The 23,544-nt window shown below is 35.6% G+C and overlaps 1 protein-coding gene across 14 annotated transcripts in view; it reads right to left on the bottom strand.

Moving 5' to 3' along the window:
• Nucleotides 1–23,544, bottom strand: part of FRYL (FRY like transcription coactivator) — a 165,378-nt gene that overhangs the window by 72,062 nt on the left and 69,772 nt on the right. For 9 of the 14 annotated variants that reach the window (XR_003526494.1, XM_027636270.1, XM_027636263.1 and 6 more), the window contains 10 exons: nt 19,787–19,840; nt 13,018–13,157; nt 12,514–12,610; nt 10,104–10,183; nt 9,548–9,628; nt 8,921–9,089; nt 7,966–8,058; nt 4,451–4,549; nt 2,969–3,070; nt 160–204 (listed from right to left, as the gene is read on the bottom strand). Coding sequence is in view for 13 of the 14 variants with exons in the window: in XM_027636270.1 (XP_027492071.1) it covers nt 160–204; nt 2,969–3,070; nt 4,451–4,549; nt 7,966–8,058; nt 8,921–9,089; nt 9,548–9,628; nt 10,104–10,183; nt 12,514–12,610; nt 13,018–13,157; nt 19,787–19,840 (960 nt within the window). In the remaining variant the exon portion in view is untranslated. The remainder of the gene's footprint in view (nt 1–159; nt 205–2,968; nt 3,071–4,450; nt 4,550–7,965; nt 8,059–8,920; nt 9,090–9,547; nt 9,629–10,103; nt 10,184–12,513; nt 12,611–13,017; nt 13,158–19,786; nt 19,841–23,544) is intronic. The other 5 variants (XM_027636271.1, XM_027636272.1, XM_027636268.1 and 2 more) reach the window with 1 other exon arrangement.

The raw sequence follows: 23,544 nt of genomic DNA on the forward strand, positions 1-23,544 counted from the left end.
CTTTGAAACATTAGCTATTCTTAGTCCTGTTGCTTTTTAACAGTACTAACAGCAATTTTACAAAGAAAGGAAAGCACAAAATAAAACAAAAAACATTAAAAAAAAAGTATTTACATGAGACAAAGCAACATTTCACTCAGTTACAACATATTAACTCACCTGCAGTGTTTCTATTTGTTTTCTGATACTGTTGTTAGATGGCATCTAAATAAAGCAATGTAAGACAGCAAAACATAACAAACATGAGAATGGAAGGCACATGCATGTTAGATGAAAAAAAGCACAAAACTAACAGATAGCTGTCTAGCAAGGACTCTATTCAGTAGAAATCAAGGTTTTGCTATAGTGGCAGAAAACTTCCCTTCAGCTTTCAAGGTTAAACTGCGATGAACAAAATATTCTTTTTCCACACAACAGTGGCACAGAATGATAGACACTGTCTCTCGCATTTCAGCAGCTTTCTTAAATGTTCCTTCCTCTGCTAAGAAGAGGTGGTAAAGATACTACAACAACTCAGCTTCACCCAAGAATTTATCAACTTTCTTACAAACTTGTTAGAATTAGTCTGTTTAGATACTAGTCAAAAAAAGTAAGGAAAATGTTTTACAATACTGATCCAGCACTGTAAAATACACTGTCTGCTGAACAAATCCAGAATTTGGCCTACACCGCTGTTTGTAAAAAAATGCCTACTAGGATCAAGGCTGAAACAGCATCCCAACTGTACAACAAAGCCAGCTAGACATATACCAAAAAATACTCTTTGATACGCTCCTGGTTTAAACAGGCTCTTACAACTTGCTTATCTGCTATTTTCATCAGTCCAGACCACTAGGTTTCCTCCTTTCAGCAAGGTTAGGATGTTTTCCCCATACACCAAGCTTGATTTTGAGGATAACTAGATGTAAAGCGCACTGAAACCCAGCATGAGGAGTTTACAAGGGCCATAAGTATCACTAGGATTAGGATTCAAAGTACTCTTGGGTTCATTATCAAGTATAGCATAGCACCAAAAGATAAGGTAGGGTGTGAACATACTGTGTATCAGGTACTATGGAGCAACAGCGAGGATGTGGGCTTTCACACCATGACAAATGGGAACTGCTCACTTGTGTCATTCAAGTGTGACATGGTGTTCATGGCTAGCTAAGAGCTTGCACTGGACAGTCACCACGGAATAAAGTGAGCGTCATGAATCCATGAACTATGTTACCTCTTGGTGACTTGCTAACGTGCCTGTACTCTTTAAAGAATATCCCTGTGACAGTCTAAGTGTTGTCATTATTTCAACTGCTAATTTGTTAACTGCAAGAAATACAGTAGGGGTAGGTGAACCTTTTCAGTGCTCTAAGTATCTTCCAGTAACTCTCCAAATTACGTTATTAAATAACAGAAACAGTAGTGACAATGGATTTGGAATTCCTTAATTCATTTTACATTTTTAAGTAATTGCAAATAAAATAACTTTAGTCATTAGGAAATCAGGAAATAAAATGTGAAAGGGGAAATCTAAAAGACTAAACTGCTGTGAAATTCAGATTTATAAATTAATGAGATTACTAATTTCAGAGTGCATGCATTTAATTAGCTTTAGAAACAAAGGAACACATTCATTTGTGAGACACATGAGGACAGTGGGGTGTATTTTTCAAGATTCAACTCAAAAAAGTTTCTGAACAAAGTAGGCACCCAAAAAATCAATAGTATTTGGTGTGCCAAATTAAACCAAGCCATAAAATATCCTAAATAACTCATTGATGGCAGAGCATCACAACACTCCAAATTCTGAGTTGCAGAAATTCATATATGAAATTTCTGCTGAATAGAGCCTTACAGTAAATGTGTTAAGCTGTTAGTGGTTAACAAAATTAAGTAAAATATAAAATGCATGCTCAGCAACTACCAGTCAAACTCACTGGCATTTATAGTTTTAACATATCCATTATCAACAGTGGACACTATGCCAGAAAAAGGTAACTCCTAGATTGTAAGAGTTTTTTTAAAAAGTTTTAAAAACAAAAGCACAAGCAGCCTCCATAAGCAAAGTAAACCACAAAACAAAAATCAAGGCAAATATTGCAAAAGAACTGCAATGTTAGATGAAAAATATACAAAACCCAACAAGCAACAGAAAGGTGTGAAAGATGTTGTGAGAACAAAATGACCCTCAAAAACAATCCAAGCAGCTAAACCGGTTTCCTTTTGACTTCTACGTATTTTACTAATAAGCTTCTGAATTGTCTCTCATACCTAACCAGAATGAGGATTGTGAAGCAGGATCGAAGAATTTACTAACATTTTCAAAATTAATGCATTAGGCAAAATCATGATTCTGTTAATCATAATTAAGGAAAGAGCATGTACAACAATTAATGCTATGAGAAAGTCACCTTAAAAAATCACCAGTTTCTAAGTATCGTGATGTCTTTATCAACCAATTGCTGTTTACAATGCTATCAATGGAAGTCATCAGTTAAAGGGACACTGTAATTTTTTCTTAAAATACGTATCACTGGTTGTAGATAGTCTTTTATGGTCTTGCAATTAATTTTCTATTCATTCAACTAGTGAGTGAGAAAAATTTTGCACTTCCTATACATTCTACTTAGAAGAGCAGACAAGTCACTTATTTTTTCACATGTAATTTTCACATGAAGAATTACAGTCTGTACTTTCTCTGACATGAACAGTCCTTATTAGCAGACACTTCTGCAGATTTTACTCAATAGAATCGATAGTCCCCAAAGGGACCACATCTATTTCCAACATGACACAGCATTACAAAAATGTACTGAGTTTAATACAAACAGAGACTTGAAACATTTATTTATATTTTTTTTAGAAAAATATTTCAGTGTCCTTTTAAACAGCCAAATATTCATTGTTTATTTGGCATGTGAATTCTGAGAACATACTGGAATAAACACTAGTGATTTGCAACAGTTCCTGAATTGAAAAGGATTCTTACCTTTAGATGTGACAAACAGTTCTGCAGGAAAACGTGCCAGTTATTTAAAAAAAACTGTTTCTGACTGACACACAACAGGCAGGTGATCAATGGATACAAAGCCTATGAGTAGGGGGGAAAAAGAATTGATCAAATGGCTCTTTGAAGACCTCCTAAGTCTTGTACATTGAGACTGAGACACACAGTTGGTCCTTGCCTCTCTCTCTCACAGCTCTAGCATTGCACGGCAGCCTTACCCCTGCACTGCGACACATGTGCCAGGCACAGTGCCCTGGGTACAACCTTCGTGCTGTAAGAGCTCGGGGTGCAAGATTGCGGCAGTGGGACCAAGGTGAAGCTCATCCCCTAGCAAAGTCTGACCTTAAACACAGACTGAGAGCAGGTCTCACTCTTTGTACAATAACCTCTTTTCCTGCAACCACAAGATTCAACACATGAAGTCCTACATGCTGGGCAAGTGGACTGCCTTTAAGAATATTCAGGAAAAATATCGTCAACTCAGTAAAAACTGAGGCAGACTTCAAGTTGTCCGAAATGTTACTTCTACTTTTAGTGAGGAAGGAAGCAAAATTTAAGTTCTGTGAATATGCAAACCATGACTTGGCTTTGCTTTAGTAACATAAGATTTAATAATTTAATACATAATGGTGATTAATACCAAATTTGACTGCAGATCATCGTGTTATGCAGCAAAATTAAAGAATGAGGATGAATAGGTAAACTGTAATCTTGATGCAAACAACGTTTCTGACTTCATAAATAAAATAACATTTCGAACACTAACATCAACCACTTAATGTTATTCTTACATAAGTTTAATCACATATAATGATATATGCTATATATGTTTATATGTTTGTCCCTAACATGAAAGTGAGAATAAAACATTTTAAATTCACTTGCATTTACTGAATATGTCAATTGAAATGAAAAATTTAGCTCTACATTTCCAGCAAAGTGAAGTGAATCAACTTGAAATATGGCTGCCACAGTCAACAAGAATTAGCAAATACTGCATTATTAAGAGATAATAAAAAAATGCTGGAAAAAGAAACACAAAGTGTATGAAGCGAGAAGAGAAACAGACAGGGCTATTAAGAGGTTGCTGTTTTGCTGGGAAAGTCTTGTCTGACACTTTCCTCTTTTAATTAAGCATAATTTCAATATACAGACTCCCTGAATGCAAGTTCTTTGTAAGAGACATTAGATTAAATAACTCTGTGCTAAACCCCACTAAAATAATCAAGAACAAGCACTGACTTCAAGACAAATCTCATGTGTGGGATAACAAGAGCATATATCTACATGAGGAAATAAAGCAAAACTAGAACAAATGCACATAAACTATGGGAATTTAATTATACTTGAACTGAGATGTTAAGATTTAAATTAACATAGTTGTTAGCTTTTCCTCATATAATATACTAGCTTAAGAGCCTAAGATGGGCAAAATGGAGAAGTTGAAATATTTCTTTAAAATACCAGTGAATGCTTCTTTCTTGAGCTCAATTCAAAGGTAGTCTGATAAAGCATCTCCACAAAATTTTTCAAACATGGCACATTCACTTCATTTTTAACAGCCTATTAAAAAAAATACACACATTAATGGGTTTAAAAACTTATACAGGAGGCAATTTAAATATAAATTAAGATGTCCATGAATTCAAGACCATTCAAAAGTTAAATCTCACATTAGGTAGGTATTTGAGTGTATTTATCCGAAATATAAACAAAAGCATAAAAAATCATGCCATATACTACAACCATACAGTTAAAACAACAATTAAATCAAATAAACAAAAAAAAAACCTCAGCCCAACAAAACATAATAATATGTGATTTCATATATTTTAAAAATTATTTTTCATAACTTTTACACTGTTCCCCTCTTCACTGCTCCCCTTTTATGTCCTCCAATACTGAAAAATGAAAATTTAAGAAATTATCCATGGGATTATCAGTCAACCAACCATTCAAGTAGTCTTTGCTCAGCTTTCAGAATTAATGAAACAGATATGTGGAGCCCTACACCTTTTTTAACCACTCTGTTCTTGCATACAGAACAGGTTTCCTCCCATAACCCAGACAGCTACATTCTTTATCAAAACCTCTGCAAGTCTCTTAGGTTTCTCTCTGGATACTTAGGATGTGATTCTCAACCTACTGTTTTATACGGTATTTCTGCTTTATTTATCAAATAGAGGGTTGGGGTGTTAGAGAGGGGATTGGCTTTTTCGGAAGAGATCCTCTGTACTTATAAACTTCCCTACAACATAAGGTAATCTTTTGTTAGTTTTATTACTTATAGTTATTAATATTATATACACATTATATGTATTAACATTATATGTCACGTCCATCTTGCTAAGAACACTCTGAAAACATTCATGATGGGGAAGCATAAAAATAGTATGTATCTCTGTAATGTGTGCAAATCCAAAAAGAAAGAACTGAGAAAGTAGTTATGATTTAAATCACTTCCTACATACCAAATTATTTATCTTTTGCTAGTCTTAAGCTAGAAGTTGATCATTACCCTGCTAGCCCCACAAGAGAAATCAGTCACTAGTTGCCAGCACCACACTGTTGCTTTGAGATATAATCTTAGGCTTACAGATCAGCCTTTACTTCCCTGCTGTAAAAATACTTCCCTGCTGTAAAATATGTAAAATATGCCGTGATTTGTCATACCTGCAGGGTCCAAATCAGGATGGGTTTTTTAAAATGCCTGAATGACTAAGCAAGAGAATGACAGTAAAGAAGTCTCAGTGCTGAAACCTAACAGCTTCCTCACTTAAGCCATTTTCTGTATCCAAGATACAGAAAAATCTACATTCAATTCCCTCCGTTGCTTAAAAAATATTCAAACTTGCATCTCACGTCTTCCAAGAGAATGACTAACCTGCTCAACTGCATCTCAGTCTGGGATGAGGCTCTTTGCTTCTATTTAAGAAGCTCCATTTGTACGAAATGATTAGAGACTCAATGAGTCAGAAGGAAAGATCAAGCCTCCCTTACCAACTGTTTAAAGCGCTGAGTCAGGCTGTGCTCGTAGGAAGCGCTGCACACACCACCACAGTGCCCTGCACAGCCGCTCTGCGAGACTCCGCACCTGCCACCGGGGAGTCCCCGTTCCCAAATGCTGCTTATGTCTCATCATTGTATGCACAGTTTTCACTGTATTTATGATTCTCTAAACTAATATATGCATTTACCTAAATGTTAGGTACTTTCACTTTGTACCCCCACTCCAACTGCCAAGCAACTAGGGAGTTCAAAACGACAAAGTGAGTTCCCTCTTTAACAGGATAAGAAATTCTTCTCTAGAAGATTTTAAGTATGCCCTGGAAAGATCAAAACTTCATCCAATAAACAGCTACCACCAACACCACCTCTTTGTAGTTATATCTTATGAAGAAAGATTGTCTCCTTTCTAATTTAAAAAAAAAAACCCACAGACAGAAAACAAACAAACACAAACAAAAACAAACCAAAAAAACCCACCAAAAACCCAAAAAAATCCCTTGAAGATTGAGATTAAGGAAGGGAGAGAAGCATTTTCCCATGGCCCAGGTCAAGGTAGACCATTTGAAAGAGGATATAGAGCTCAGAGAGATTCACCTTTCTTTTCCCATGTGCTTGCTCAGATGGGATCCCCACCCGGTGTGCTAGTCCTTTTAGATCCCATCCTACGAAACAAGACCTACATCTCCCAATTCTCCACACACAGCAAGATATGCCCACATACTCAGTTGCAACATGGAGCCATGACCTGCCATTTTTTGGGACAGTGTGCCAAACACATCTGTTTTAGCCTGTGCTAAAACACACCATCTGCTCATACAACTAACATTTTAGACAACAATCACAGCAAGTATCAATCTACTAATCAGTCTAAATTATCTGAGCTTGTGGTAAATGGTCAACGTAAGGTATATACACTGAGGCGCCATAATTTCACAGTGATCTGTTGAACAAGCTTCACATAACTGAGCAAAGTAACCTGGGAGGAAGGAGAAGAGCCTGTCTTGACTGAAAGCATTCTCACAAGCAGCATTACACATATTACACACATGCTGTACATCCAAACACTGTGACGATATTTAGGGTTTTTTTTCTTGTTCTGGGTTGCAGAGTGAAATTTCTACCTTTAGCTTCAAAACACACACAGGAGACAACTCACTGTTCTTCCACTTGAAGGAGCAGACATATGAATTATCTTTATTTAATTAGCCAAAACCTACATTCTTCCTTCTTGCATAGGAGACCACACGCTCCTTATAAGATGTTACATATCTCAGTTTATTCTAGAAAGAACTTAACAAGTTTCAGCTAATAAAGAAAAGTCAACAGGACCCTTGAGCAAATACTAAACCAAGGAAATTTCAAATTTTTAGAGCATGTATAAAATTACACAGTGCTCTGGTGATAAAGGCATCAAGCAAACAGACAATTTTAAAAAGTTCTGAAAAAAGATTGTAAACTAGCTAACACAAACCAACACATTTCCCTTTAAGACTGTGTAGGTGCTTGTAATCTACTTAACAGTCACAGAATCCAAGAGTGGTTTGGGTTGGAAGGGACTTCAAAGATAGACTAGTTCACACCTCTGCCATGGGCAGGGATATCTTTCACTAGAAGAGGTTGCTCAGGGCCCAATTCGACATGGCCTTGAACACTTCCAGGGATGGGGCACCCACAGCTGCTCTGGGCAACCTGCACCAGTGCTTCACCACCCTTATAGTAAAGAATTTCTTTCTAAAATCTAATCTAATCCTACCCTTCTTCAGTTTGAAGCCATTTCCCTTTGTCCTACTACTACATGCCGTTGTAAAAAGTCCCTCTTCAGCCTTCTTGTAAGCCCTCTTTAGGTACTAAAAGTCTTTTTGAATCTGTAAAAATGTATTATTTTGAGGATTAATTGAAGCAATTTTAACAATGAGAGCCCAATTGAAAGTGGGAGGAATAGTGGGGCAGGGGGGGATTAAAATACTTACAGCAGCCACAGGTATGAGAATTTCCACAAACAAACCAGCAAGGGCATGTTTTATATCTTTATCTTTTACTTCCAGGAAGTATTGAGCACACTCCTTAGTAAGAAAACATCAGAAAAAGTATTTAGAAAAAAGAATGCAAATGTAACTATGCCTTAAAAACCACTAGCAGTATAACATTAATTGCCTGTTTTAACTTAAAAGAAGCAATGTGTCTAAGTCAGTCTTATATTCCTTGACAATATCAGCTTTACAAAACATCAGAAACTGCAAAACCCTTTCCTCTGCAATTCACCTCAAGAAATTGAAAGGAGAACATTTGTAATACCAGACAGCTATTTACTTTCTACTCAGAATATAAAGAATATTCAAAATATAAATATACACCTTTTTCCTCAGGTTATTCTGAAGCTTTTAAAAAATTAACACTTATCTCTATTAAAATTGTTAGAAAATTATACTTTATTTTTATATACTCATTTTCATTTTCAATATGACTTTGCTGCAAAAACAATGTTACAGAGAATTAAATATTCCAGATACTATAAATAAACCATGTACAAGTTTGAACATGCAGTCTCTCTGAAAACTTACTGAAGTGGTTTAAAAGAAAAGTGTGTCTTGGCATCTCAGCTGCTAAAAAAAGATATATCAAATAATTTTTTTTCTTTAACATACTACTTTCATAAAGAAAATTACTTGATTGCTACCCATTTTCATTCAGTCTTAAATAAATTCATATATTACAGGTTTGCCACATTACTGAGACAATTGTGAAAGGTTTCTCCTGCACAGAAACCAATGATTCACACCTCTGAAAACTTATGAACTGAACAGAAAAGGATGAAGGATGGCACAAAAGTAGAGTGAGTGACTGATCACTGCAAGTGTCACTGTGGTTTCATGAGTTAAACAATCAAAATCATGTTCATTTCAGTTTTCTGTACTATTCATTTACCTGCATGAACTGAAATGATGCTTCAAAATCCTCCACGGGATACATCTTTACTCGAAAAAACTTCATTCCCATAATTAAACTGATGATACTTTGTACTATATGAGGACTCTGTTCTTTTTGTCGCAGTTCCTTTAATTCAGTAACAAATTTCTTCCTAACAGCTTGAAACCTAAACAAAGAATATAGACAACAATTATCTGCATTCTTAATTACTTTTATATGAGGTCTATAATTTTGATATGTTTTCTTTAATCTGTGACAGTAACAGCACTTATACTAAGAGAAACACAAGTAAGATGAACTCTATACTTAAAATCTAGGCATTTAAGAGTACCTATTATGATCAGCACATTAGAATATACATGTTAACTAAACAACAATGACTGACTGATACAAGGCCTCCTTTACTTGCACCTACAAGTTGACTGCAAAGCAATTATACTAAAGATTATTTCTTGATTTGTTCAAATTTATTGTGCTGGAACATGAGAAACACACCAGACTACATCTGACTACACTGGAAACTTACAGTTACTGGGGACATTAATAATAGTCACTATATTAAATAGTCTTTAAGTCTAGATTGTTTTTTTCCCAAACACAAGAAGAGTCAGAGACTGAGCTTACTTTGATTGAGCAAGAACCCCTGTCACTTCTGCATATAAGTCTGCAATAATATGCACATTCCCAGTGTTGGTTCCTGAATACCTAAAGAGAAAAAACAAACAAACAAACAACCCACAATAAAAGCAAAAAAAAAAAGTTAAATACAACTTTGTTCTTCTAAGCCCCAAGCAAGTTTTTAATTACAAAACATAGCGAGGCAGATTATTACCACACAAACAATGAAAATCAAATCTAAAATGCATGGGTAAAGTGATATAGTCTCATTTCTCACTTCATAAGAAATGTATTCTGGATAGGAAGTTATTCAAAATCAGACTTCTTATTCTCTCTGGCTGTGTAAATCATTCTGTATATTCTAAGCAAAATGAACTCTGCCTTATATTGAATACAGCTGTGTTCTTTCAAGATATGTTTTCAATCTAAAGATATCAACCAGTGTTCATTTACAGTATTATCACAAACATGTTACATGTGAGGCAAAGGAGAACAATCACAACAATCAAGCACAAGCTGGAAATACACACAAAATATTTTAAAGTACACAAGTGAAACTTACCCTTCCTTATGTTTAAAGTGCTTAAAAGCCAAGTTTAGAACTTCATGTACTAAAGGATCTGGCACTGGATGAACAGGTATCTGAAATGCAGATATCATTTATATGTATGTATGAAGCAAGTAAACAGTACTGTGAGATGCACCATAGAAATCTCTCCCGCTAGTGTCATCCTTAGCTGGCATATGATAAAGTTAATTCTGCAATATATGAACATTTGCACAAATCTGGATTGCCATTTTCCTAAATTATTTTGCATGATGGCTCTTAGGGATTAAATTAATGACAAAATAAACCACAGTTAACTAAATACTATGAATTTGTCATCAAAATTTCTCAGACAAGGTTAACTATGCATCTTTTCACACTTGCTATTTTGGGTGGTGTTACTACAGCTTTAATCTCAAAAAACAATTCATCTTGATATAAAGAAAGAAAACAAAACAAACCAAAAAGAATGTAGAAGTGATGATCATCTCCATTTCACACTTTCTGCAGATGAAAGCATTCAAAATATATACAAATCTTCCTAGCAATAAGTAGCAATTTGGTGAGAATCAAAACTAAGTATTTATTAGAAGGCCCTTCTTTTACTGAGGCTCTCTTTGACATCACCATCTTTCTCAGATTTGGAAGTAAACATTTGTTTTAAAAATCAAATGTAGTCTTTAAAAAAGCACTATATATAATTATGAAGTCATTATATCTTGAAAGTTTCAAAGCAATTTAGGTAGAGACTAGGATAACCCTACTACACATTACTGTTTAAGTGTTTAAGATTTTCACTAAAATAGATTATTCTCTTGTCTATAAAAAACTAAGCACTTACTGATTGAGAATTTCATACTCTTCTGCATTAAGAAAGCTTTTTGTTCAAAACCTTCTAGTTACTGGAACTGGCTATTTACATGCATATTCATACAATGAGCAACATGTAATTCAAACAAAAGATTTCTGTTCCTATATAGGTCATGTCTGTCACTCCCTCACCATCTGCTCTGTGCCTATTACAGAAAGGGCTGGATCATATCCTTTGCATCCTATAAAACCAGTTGTTAAGAACTGAAGAGTGACAGGACTCCCATGAAGAGAGGAAGATGGAGGTAATGTGAATGTAAACGTATTTATTGATAAAAAGCCATCTTTTCTGGGCTGTTGGACTGCCTAATTGCAGATTCAAATTACAGGCAGAACACACAAACCCTCCTTTAGATAACTTTTAATACTGAATTGACCAAACGATTCTCTTAAGTGGTGTATCTATGTTTAGTGGCCCATTGCAGATCCTTATCCTTACCAGAAACACCCTCATCAGAAAAACATCTTTCTTGTCTGGAGTACATGCATGAGAGACTCATCAAACATGTCTTGAAGACCAAACTCTTGCACCTCTCCTGACATCTGAATCACTGGCAACATGGGTCTACTCAACAGAAAAAGTAGTACCCATTCAAAATACAGAAGCCACCCATAGAACCCTGCAATCCTAAACAATCTATTCCATTTCCCTTTTTCTTTTGCACTGACTGAAAATTTAGACAGGGAGACAGTATGAACTAAAGATTTTCTGTAAAACACTAACACATTAAGAGTTTGATGGTTTTACTACTGTTCTCTGCATATCTGTGCATGCAGTATGGGAACATTATTTTGGATGATTAGTGGCTGTCTCAGAGAAGGACAGGCAGCTCTTTGGTTTTACTGTTTTCATTCTCCCCCGTATCACAAACATACCATACACAACCACATAAACATAAATCTCCTACAAATTATTTGCAAACTAAAACAGCTCTTGCTTTACTTAGTAGAGAAAAAGTAATTTAATTTTCATGGACCTACACTTAAAAGACACAAACTACTTTAAGTACCTGAAGTTTGCTCAATTCTACTCATGTTTCAAAACATTTCTTAATGTTTTTCTCCACTCAAAGAACGTGAGAAAAAATGCTGCTACTTGAAGCCAAATCCTATCCTCTTGTCCAAACACCCATGCAAATTTTATATTAACAGAAATTGTAATATTATCTAACACATTATAAGGTCAAGCAAAATTATATGCCCTTTCTAATATTTTTGAAGTGACACTTTAATCTTGTCATTCAATGACTGCACACTGTATTTCAAAAACATTTAAGAAGACAAAAGGTACTGAACATAAATAAACTTATTTTTTACAGTTTTTCTTTTTGCAGCACATGCAGTTTTCCAAGACATATGAACTGAGATAATGCAAACATTTAAAGAAAAGACAGAAGAAGCCAAAGGTTTTATGTAGCTGAGAGGATAATGACAGCCTTGCATATGCTCATCACAGATATGTTCTAGTTTTTAATATAAAAATTTAAAGGAGGCAATAAAAATCAATATTAAAAGCAAAATATTAAAATTAATTTGCCAAAGCAAAAGAGCTTACCTGTTTTAGAACCTCTATTAAAACTAAACAAAAAATGAAATCTACAGCTAAGTCCCTCCTTTCAAGTAGATAATCTCTTTCACGTTGTTGCTCATCCCTAAAAAAAGAAATCAAGAACACAGGTATCATACACAACACTGAACACAAATGTTGTAGAGATAATTATTGCATTGCCTTTCATGTAATCATTGCTGCACATGGATATAAAATGGATAGCTGGAAAGGGAGCTGTCAACAACCAAAACAATTTGAAAAGGGACAAACTAGCCTGGAATTGCCAGTATCCAACTTCCTTCTCTATATCTAAACCAAAACCATTAAGTCACTTTATACTTATCATCAGGCAAATTGAATACACTACCTCAAAGAAGTCTGTGCTCTTTCCACATGGATTTAGGTAATGACAGGTCCAAATGCAACATCCTTGTCACAGAAGTACAAAGCACACATTTTTTTGAGAAAGCACACAAAAATCAAACAGACTTTTGCAAGGAAAACTCTTACCCCTTTGATTTTGTGCTCGACCGAGGTCTGTATTCGTAAGATTCATCTTCTGTTCCATTCTGACGCCTGTACCAGTCAAACAAGGTGCGTAGTAAGGAGGGGAGACAGTGCTCTGCTACTGAGCTCATGGAGCTTATCAACTGAAAAAGAAGTAAGAAAAATACTTTAGCACAATAAAGCGATAAAAATCCTAGAGTTATAATCATTCTTTCAAATTGTTTTTTTAATGGAACTTCACAAAGTAGCAACTTTATGTTCATTTTCACCTGGGACAATTACTGTAAATATTACACACTAAGTCCATTACTATAACAAATATATGCAGACAGAGTGTTCTGAAGGTCACAGGGATTACAGATAACCTGCACAAAACCATTGAGAAAACAGCCGAGGTTTTAGGATGTCCCTGAATGTTGCTGTACATATCTCTGAAGCATATGTACCTCCACATTACAAAGGACAGACAAGACGTAATCCTCCTAAACTGAGGAGCATGTAACCTTTAAAAACCTACTTCTTTAGTTATTATATAAACAAAAATGAGAGCCTTTTATATATTCTAAACTAATTTTAATACATTTGACTGATGTAGATCTCAAGCTACATCTACTTTCGGCATAACTCCCCATCTACTGTTTTCTTTCAGAAAACCCATACAAGTAGTAAACTTACATATGAAACAAATGTGGCAACAGAAACCATTATGGAAGGAAGACTTCAAGATGTTATAAAACCTAAATTCTCTAAACTTCCTTTAACTAACAACTTTAACAGCACTCCCTAAGTGCCCAAGCTTGGAAAGGAGAAGAATGACTGAAGACAGCATAATGCCATTATAAACTCCCTTCTAGGTGGCAGCAGGGAGCAAGCCCATCCCCCAAAATACAGGCTGCTCACTGATGCCATGTATTAATTACCTCTTGCATCTTTCAAATAAGAGGTTTCAACAGAATCCATTCTCTTACTATAATTTATCTATTACTCACTATTCCAGAAAACTAATATAAGATCAATGCCATTATTTCTTTGTCCTCATTTGAAATATCTTGGGTTTTCTCACTTGAGGAAGGGATGGGGACAGGTTAACCTGAGGGAAACCTCAGGAGAACCTCTTTCAACCTTCTGAATGCTTTACTCAGCTTGTTAGCCAGTCAACTAGCTAAATCACAAGAATTAAATAGCATTCTTGATTCTCTGAAAAATCCTTTAATTATATAAACAAATGGAGAAGCTTCCTCAAAATAAGTAAAATAATATTCTTATTCTGTAAACTCATAAAATTTTAAATTTGAGTATACAACACAAACTACATTTGTTCCAGAACTGAATACGAACCAGGTTTCATTAAGATTTTTTTTACAAGAATTATTAGATTTTTTTTTTCCTATTATTATTGTCTGTCAATAGGACACTAACTAGAAAAAGATTCATTGGAAAAACTAGACATGCCTGTTGCAGAAGGGTCATGTACAATCAGCTAACTGCACGAAAAGACGCAGGCAGTTATTGCAGGCAACACAAAACCATACAAAGCCTTTTTAACATAGAAAAAAACCAGAAGGTAGAAATATTCTGTAGGATTATTATAATGCTTCAGAAAAAAGGTTAAACGTTAAGAATTCCTTCATTCTTATATTACTATATGTTGAAAGCTTTATGACTGCTTTGCAAACTAAATGTGTTTTAGTCCTGTTTCTTTTGCACCCACATCCATACAAAATAAATACCCGATCAACCAGTCAGTATACATCAGGCTTCTAAAAGTGGACAGTAAAAACTAGTTCAATGTTACCACTTAAAAAATATTCTGTGATCTGAAATAAATCAGTATATGGTGAAAATGAATGTGGATAAATTAAGAGAATTTTTTGATGTGGCAGGGGTCTGACAAACCTCCTTGGGAAAAAGCAATAGCAAAAATCTGTGAAGAAGGAGAAGAGCAAAGAAAACCAAATTTGAGACACTTGTGGGCTACTATTAAAACCCTTACATTTCAGTTAGTGGAAATATCAGAAAAATAGAACTTAAATGACTCATTTGTACTGATCAAGCTTTGAAATAACTTCGCTGAGATTTCATGTGCAAGGAATGCCTGCTGCTTGCATCAGCTTGGGATACTCAAAACACCTCCACTGACCTCACTCTAGCCAGTAGCAGCAATTACAAGTTAAAAGCATTAATATATTTTAGGGAAAAAAACAGAAAATAAAAGAACAAACCCTTCTCATGACTTACTAAACTGAAGACATTAGACTCAGCATAAAATCATCAATGTAACTGGAATTCTTAGAATGAAAGCTAAACTTGATGAAGAAGAGATCTATCACAACCACACCAATCCAAAATGTATTTTGCCTTCGGAATTTACTGTCAATTCCCATATCCCAAATAACCTAAACACGGGGTAACACATTAATTTCTCTTTCTCTAAAACTAACAGATTCTCTTTCCCTAAAAACAATTCTATATCCCATACATTGCACAGAGCTATGTTCATACAGCAGCTACACACACAACAGTACAGGAATACATAAAGTGAACACTTAAGTTACCCTGTGCTGTCAATGTAAAATGACTCCACAAAGCAATTCTAACTCCCTTGCCCTCCTTCTGAACGGATAGATTTATTAGCAGAATAAAAAGAAGCAAATCGCATTTTAAGCTTTACTAAACTTGGGTTTTGCTGCAAGTTTACAGAGTTTATTAATATTACTACCATTCACAGATCTTCCAGTACTTGAGCAATTTACATTGTCTTCCACAGAAACAAGCTGTATCACATGCAGTGAAAAGCATGATTTGTAAAGTTCTAAACCCAGAAACTAGTAGCATTTATAATACATCTATCTCTTGAAATGAAAAGTCAGTTTTGCATCCTTAACATTCTAATGAAGACACTGGAATTATCAGGAAGATGACATCTTTGCTCATATTATATAGCTGCTAAGCAGAACATAAGCTATTTTTCATTTAAAATAATTACCATATTGCTTGGATACTAAATTCAGGATCATCATATAAAAACAAATAAGAATCTCTAATACAAAACATACTTTATTTCTTATATATTTCTGTATTATGCCTACATTGAAATCAGCAATCCAGACAAAGAGCTCCTGAAATACCCAAGAGGACAGGGCTGCACTAGTCATCATGACGTATATTTCAATTCCTCAGAATTAAATAGCAAATCCTGCTCAAGTCTTAAAAGGCCACAACACATTGCTAATTGCTGCACATAACATACCCAGCAGCACAGTGAGAGGTAAAAGGAGAGAGATGAAAAATTACAGTAAGATGCTATTGCCCAAATGCTGTGGGCAAAATCCTGATCCTGAAAACATTGCTCAAGTTGTGCCTAATCATGATCAAGTCTGAATGTCAGACACATCTGCTTTCAGTTACTGAGACAGCCAAGATAGGCTTCTGTGTGATCATAAAGTTCTAGTGTCTTAGGACAAGAGTAGGAAATTGCCAAGTCTGATTCCTACAACAAACAAAAAAAAGAAAAATACAAGCTATTTCAGTTTCAAGCTGTACAAGCAAAAATATTTTAAGAACTGCAATATATGCTCTATCAAAAAATTCCTGTCCGGTAGCTTCTTGATGTGCTAGGAATGATAAAGGGAAAGTGCTGGTACTAAAATGAAAATTTTTAACAGTTCACAAGTGAAGCAATATACAAATTTCCTTCTTATTTTCCAAAATTTCATTTTAGCTAAATTCAAATTTTTGTTCCAAATAAGACCTCAAATGACAGAAGAACTGTAATGTTTGAAAATTAAAAACTACTGATTATGTACACTTGCTTTTGATTGCAGCCCTTTTGGTCTGGTTCTGTTTCAAAAATTACTTATAATCCCATTAAAAAGCTATTTTACTTTTTTATTGTAGGGACAGGCAACACGTCTTCCTCCTCCATCCCTCTTCTCCTTGCTTACTGAGCTGCGAGAACAAGTGTTAATTAGATACCTCCTAGTCCCTGAGTCCCTCTTGTGTTCCAATCATGTTCTCTTTATTCACAAAGTACAACACTTACTAGCTCAGACATCATGGCTGGGCTTCGCGAACGAAGATTTGGGAAGGCACTATCCACATTTGCTACAGGCACGTTGGTGGCTTATGAGGCCAATACGTGACAGACATATCCGATTGCAAAAGGCACAGCAGAAAGACTCCTTAGATGGTGTATTCTGCAAGACACGGTTCTTTCTGCGTTGCCTTTTTTCCTCGAGAGTGATCCTGCGTGTGTTCTCGAAGGAGACAGTTGCGTTAGAGATGGTGTGTCTCCAGGCCTCCCAATTTGAGGCCAGAGTAGACCAGTTATGGTGATCAGTATGGCCAAGGCTGAGATGTTGTTTCAGGGAGTCCTTGTATCTTTTCTTTGGGGCTCCTCTCATGCGGCAGCCAGCGGCAAGTTCACCATAGAGCAGGATCTTAGGGAGGTGGTGGTCCTTCATCCTTGAGATGTGCCCTGCCCATTGCAGCTGTGTTCTCAGTAACATGGCCTCAATACTTGTGACAGTTGCTTGCTCAAGAACAGATGTATTGGTCACATAATCTGACCAGCGGATGTTAAGGATTGTATGGAGGCAGTGTTGATGGAAGCGTTCTAGGAGACGCAGGTGGTGGCGGTAGATGATCCATGATTCGGAACCACGTAAGAGAGCAGACAACACTATGGCTTTGTAAACACTGATCTCGGTGCTTTTCTTCAAGTGTTTATTACGCCATACTCTTTTGTGGAGTTTTCCAAAAGCACTATATGCCTTAGCTAACCTGTTGTCTATCTCTCCATCGATCTTACCATCTGAGGAGATGAGGCTACCGAGGTAATTAAACTGTTGGACTGATTTGAGCTCTGATTGGCCAATGGTGATGTGGGGATGATGGGGGACTTCCTGAGGTGCAGGTTGATGGAGGACCTCTGTCTTCTTTAAGCTGACTTCCAGACCTCTGTCTTCTTTAAGCTGACTTCCAGAACTAGCTCAGACACTGTATCAGTAAAGCCACTTTTTGGATCTGAATTCCTAGCTCTAGGAAAACCTCTGGGTGAACAAGGTTGGCCCAGCAACAGCTCTAGCTTCTCTGCTGGATGCTGTGGTTGTGCACTCTCGATCCTCCTCACTCCCACACTTTACCAATCTCTTTTTTAATCTGTAATCTTCTGCACTGTTGGAGAATTGTTCTTAATAAAGGTTTCATACATCAAGCAATGAAGAGAGAAGCAATCTTAATTCCTTTTGCCAAACAATGTTCAAAATTCCCTATCAAAATTCACAATCCTTGTCATCATAAGGCAGTCATTTAGCTCTCTTTAAAGCACTTATTCAGTAGCATTAAAATTCAGATCTCAATGAATCCAAAGTAGATTACAAATAACAAAAGAACAAAATAAGAACTCATATACATACACACACACATATATAGAGACACAACTAAAACAAATTTTTTTAAAGTACTGTATTTTCAGGAAAACTAGTTTATTTCTATATTACAAGACTTTCAAATTCATATGCTTTATTTTTTTACTTCTCTTCATTCAGTCTATTTTTAGAACCTCTATGTAGTTTAATACATGACTACTAGTGATTTATAAAAAACATCCTTAACTGAGGAAAAACATGGCAGTAAGAAGGGGGAGCGAGAGCTAGAAGAAAAATTAGAAACAGTACTCATTTACGTATTTCCTTAGATAATTCCTATCATTCATATTATTTAGCTTTTGGTCATCTTTAAAACAACTACAACATACTGCAGCTAACAAAGAATTTATAGCCTTCCCCCTTATCCATTTCCCTTGCTTATGAGTAAACTTTCATCTCGGAAATAAAGGCAGCAGGTTAGGTTAGAAGATATTAAAAGACTATGTGACATTTGTGGTGGTGGATTTATTTTTGTTTTTCTTTGAAAAGAAAATTATACATCAACTATTACATGTTACTATTAGATTCTCTTTTGGAAGGAGGGAAAAAGGTGCATGGATGGCTGTTCATTGAAAAGTAAAGGCAGGTCCACAGATTTCACTGCAATGTCTAATACTTATACCCAAGTGGTAATGGAAAGCAGGAAACAAAAATTCAGTTACAGAAGATATGGACAGAACATTAAACTTCATACAGCAGATGTTATTCAGGAACAGTTAAGAACAGGAACAGGCAATTAATGAAGCTTCATCTGAATGATGCCTCTCCGCTGCAAGGAAGTACTTATGGGACAAAATCATGCCTATACTGCTGAAAAATTGGAAATAGAGAGAATGAACAATAAAAGGAGTGAACAGTCATTCCAGGTACAGTTCCCTTATAGTAAGTGAAATAGAATTGCCTCACAGTGTGTCTATATTTGCAGTAAAGGACAAAGTAACATTTTGAATCTAACTTATGCCTTCTGCCACAGAATCAAAAAGCCTTCAGTAAAAACCATGTTGCCAAAATTAAATTAACACTATTTGTTTATAAAAACAGAACACCAAAGTCTGAAAAAATAAGTGATAATAGAAATAAATTAAAACGTTTTGTCCTCTACCACATTTCAGCATCTTTCCCCCACCAGCTTTCACTGCCACCTTCAATAAATTATTCTAGCAGTTTCTTTCTTACTATTATATTCTACAATGGAAAATAAAGTCTAACATTCAAGGTCTAAATCTTCTGACACAGATTCAGATGTAGATGTTCCAAGTTATGACAACAGTGGAATCACTATCCTGCAAAAACAGAGCCCACAGTAATCCAATAAAAGTTGTCTTCAATTACATGCCTCCTACCTGATCAAACTGAAGATCTTCACCTCTTTGAAGAGATCTGGACAAGAGCTTTTCCTATTAAAAGCAAAACAAACATAATTTTCACAATGCAATTGACTGCTACCACAGCTAGATTCCTTTTTTCTCAGTTATATTACAGAACAAAGAAATAACCTTTAATGTAAATGTTTGCAGTATTTTTCAGCTAGAACCATTTATGAAGATGTGAGGTGTACTCACAAAAACTAATTTGGTGGCTAAACAGTAATAACACTAGACTGACAAACAGAAGATGTCAAAGGCCTCTCCCAAACAACAGGGCCTAGAGCAGTGTGCTCAACAGGGATAGCTCGTGGTGGGTGCCATGTGTAACTCAGAAGGAAAGCCACTGCCATCTGAATTAACAAGTGTATTTATGTTCATATAAGGCAGCTCTTCCAAGTTACAGTAATAAATTTTAAAATGTCTTCACAAAAGGCAGAGATAATTGTTCAGTGCATTTCTAATCCACTCTTTCCTTGAACTGCAATGAAAAATAAGTAGAAAACCTAGCACAAGAAAAAGGGAATGTTAATTATCATTTGCTTTACATCTGAAGTAAGTTTGTAAGGTACAGAAAAGTACAGAAGAGTAGTAGAATTTAATTATTATTACAATACTTATGGTTATCATAAGACATACTGCTCTGCTAAAAGCAAAGTTAAATTATATTCTTGGCAAAATAATTTAGTGAGGATTAAAGCATTAAGGAAACAAAATACTCATGAAGTGTAATAGTAAACAGCAATTCTTAATAGTCACAGTGTAGAGTACCAAATTATACACTTAAAAGAAATTCAAGTTCTATACCTTGGAGGAAGAAAAGAAGAAAAAAACAGGAGGAAAAAAAAAAAGAAAAAAGGGAAGAAAAGGGAAACAAAAAAGAACACTGAGTCCCACACACTGGCTCTGAGGGTCAATGATTTACAGTAAGCCAAGAGCAGCAGTAACAGCTTTAAGGGAACATGGGACACTACAAAGCTTGCTATCTTAACAAATTTTTCACTACTCTTCACTTAATAATAGTATAAATAAGTCCAAAATGTTATCTTTGACAAGGAAAGTAGAAAAAGTACTCAGGGTAAGGAGTTAATAGCTTGCATGAGATTGCAGTAAAGCAAACAAAGAAGTTTTACGGAGCAAGGTGAGTCCAGTAGGAAGCTGGAAAAGCTGTTAGCTTGCCTGCTCTAGAATGTAAAAGGAGGTGTCAGCAACACTGATAGCCAGTACTGCTCTCAACAGTTTGTGTCTGGGTTAGCACAAAGTAACTTAGTAGTTTAGTGTGAGACAACACTCATTCTTTCAGGTCGTTGACAAAAACTTGGAAAGCTAACACTGCTTGGTGACAAACACTTGCAAGGCTGCAAGAAACAGATTATATCTCAGATAAAAATTCATACTGCATGCACCAGATCCAAGATTCCAAATGGCAGCTTATTTTTTAATTGCAATCTTGAAAATACAACACAATTTCTGACATTTTCTGCTATGAGTGCAGCTGCATTTGGTGCTCAGAAAGACACAATATCTGGCAACTATTACAGCCTCTGAAAACTTGAATTCAACGATGCCCAGGAAAAAAGCATCTGCCTACTCTGAAAGTATAATTTGAAGTAGTATAGATACCAATTCACAAGCCAACTTCACTTCCTATAATCCAAAGAAAGCCACTTAGTTATCTAGGAAAACACTACCATTTATGTACACTTCCAGCATGCCCAAATAAATATCTTAAGAAGAAGGTGGTTTCAGGAAAATGCATTTAATATTCTGAAATAGCTCTATTTGTTGATCAACTGATTTATTAGTCAATGTTCCTTCACTGTGTATTCAAAAGCAAGGGGGGAAAGGTTTCATTTTCTTCTTTCAAATTCATATGATTTTACATGTAAAGTCTGTTCAAAATACTGTTATGAGAATTGACATTTTGAAACTGATACTAAAAGCTCCAGAAACCACTCACAAAGTAGAATTCCCTTCTAACTAGCACTCCTCCTTCCCTTTTTTAATAAGGAAATGCCTACTGTAGGTGAATTCATGTTATCTCTACTATGTTTTTAGATAAACTGGACAAATAATTGTTATCTATAAAGCAGAAACACAAGAAACGTTCCACTCTAGACAAACACTGTAACATTGCTAAATAAGCTGAAGGAGAATAACTAGAAAACTATTTCCTGAGAAGACGGATAAGTGATTTTCCTGTAAAAAGATGGGAAAAGTCAGGTTTCTTAAGTCTTCTTAAGATACGATGTCTCAAAATAACATATTTCCACCATAATACTACAAAACTATAGTACAGGTAAATAAACCATGTGTTTATTATACCCATTGTATGTGTCTAAACCCAAACATTACTAAGGAAAAGAATACCAAATCAAAGAAGTGAAATAATAACCTGTAAGTCTTTAGACAAAGAAGTTGAAAACCATGTCAATGGATAGCAAACTATTTTTAAGATAGTTCTGGAAGTTTAGCTTCCCTCACATAATCTACACTAATTGAGGTGCTTCTGTATGTGAATTGTTGATATATTTTTAAGAGTTTCAGTATCAGAAAGAATGAAGACCTTACAAGTTCATAACTCTCCCTATTATGTTTCCTCAGCACTAAGGATCTTAACTGTTAAAAGGTAAATATCACTGTAGTTAATGTAACACTGACCAAACAAAGGTGACATAACCAAACAATACTCTTGAACCCAGTCACAGGTTTATCAAGGCCTTTGAATTATTTGTATGGCTTCAAAATTTATTTTCTTCTAATATCTTCTTTTACCTCTGCTTTGTCATGGCCCCAGTCATCTCACATGATTTACAAAAATCTATCCAACAGCATAACATAGAGGTTTAGAAACTTTAACTGAATTAATAATTTAAGATTTATTTTCCTGGCTTCCTGAAGTTCAGCGAGAGATGAAAACAATAGGTCTACATTTATCTTTTACAAGTGAAATGAAAAAAACCCAACACTACTCCATTAACCAAAGGGCAGTTTGCATCCATTGTGTACAGGAGAAATGTCAACATAAGGCAGGCAGCAGAGATCAGGATGTAGGCAAATGTGTGTGTGCCGTGCAAACAACTGCACCCATGGAAAAAGGTACCACCTGTTGGCCCCTCTCCAGTATTCCCTGGCACCCATCCTCTGGTGGTTGGCACACCTCAGCAGGGTGGCTCAGGTGTACACAGCAAACTAGTGTACTTCTTTTGTCCTCTCAGCTGCAAGAAAGAAACCAGACAAGGGATGCTGCCTTGCCTCTTGCAGCTCACAGGCCGGGCAGCACCTGCATCCTTGCCCCAGTGGCAACGCAGAGCACAAGAAGCACCGTGCTAAAGAGATGCAGTGTGCTGAACTGTACTTCAGACAAGCTTTTGAAAGCACCTAGACAAGATCTGAAAAAGCGTATAGTGCTAGTCAGGGTTTTCATGACAGAATAAGATCGCCTGTATTTGCTACAGCTTTAAATACTCTTGCTAGTTTTGACTTAAACATGAGACAACTACAATTTGGTAAGTTAGCAGCTTACTAAACTAATCTGGCACCATGTTAAACTCTGCTTAAATTCTAACCATCCACATTGGCATGCACTTGACAAAATACAAAATAATGGAGTTTATCACTAATCTTTTTCACTGTTATAGTTTATGTCACATTTGGGGAAGGCTGGTATCATTTCTCAGTGTCATCCTTCTCAGTTGAGAAAAGAGTATTTTTTAAGCAACAATGGACTTCATTTG

The sequence above is a fragment of the Corapipo altera genome, unplaced genomic scaffold (assembly GCF_003945725.1).
Source record: "Corapipo altera isolate COAL_440 unplaced genomic scaffold, ASM394572v1 22b, whole genome shotgun sequence".
Lineage (NCBI taxonomy): Eukaryota > Metazoa > Chordata > Aves > Passeriformes > Pipridae > Corapipo > Corapipo altera.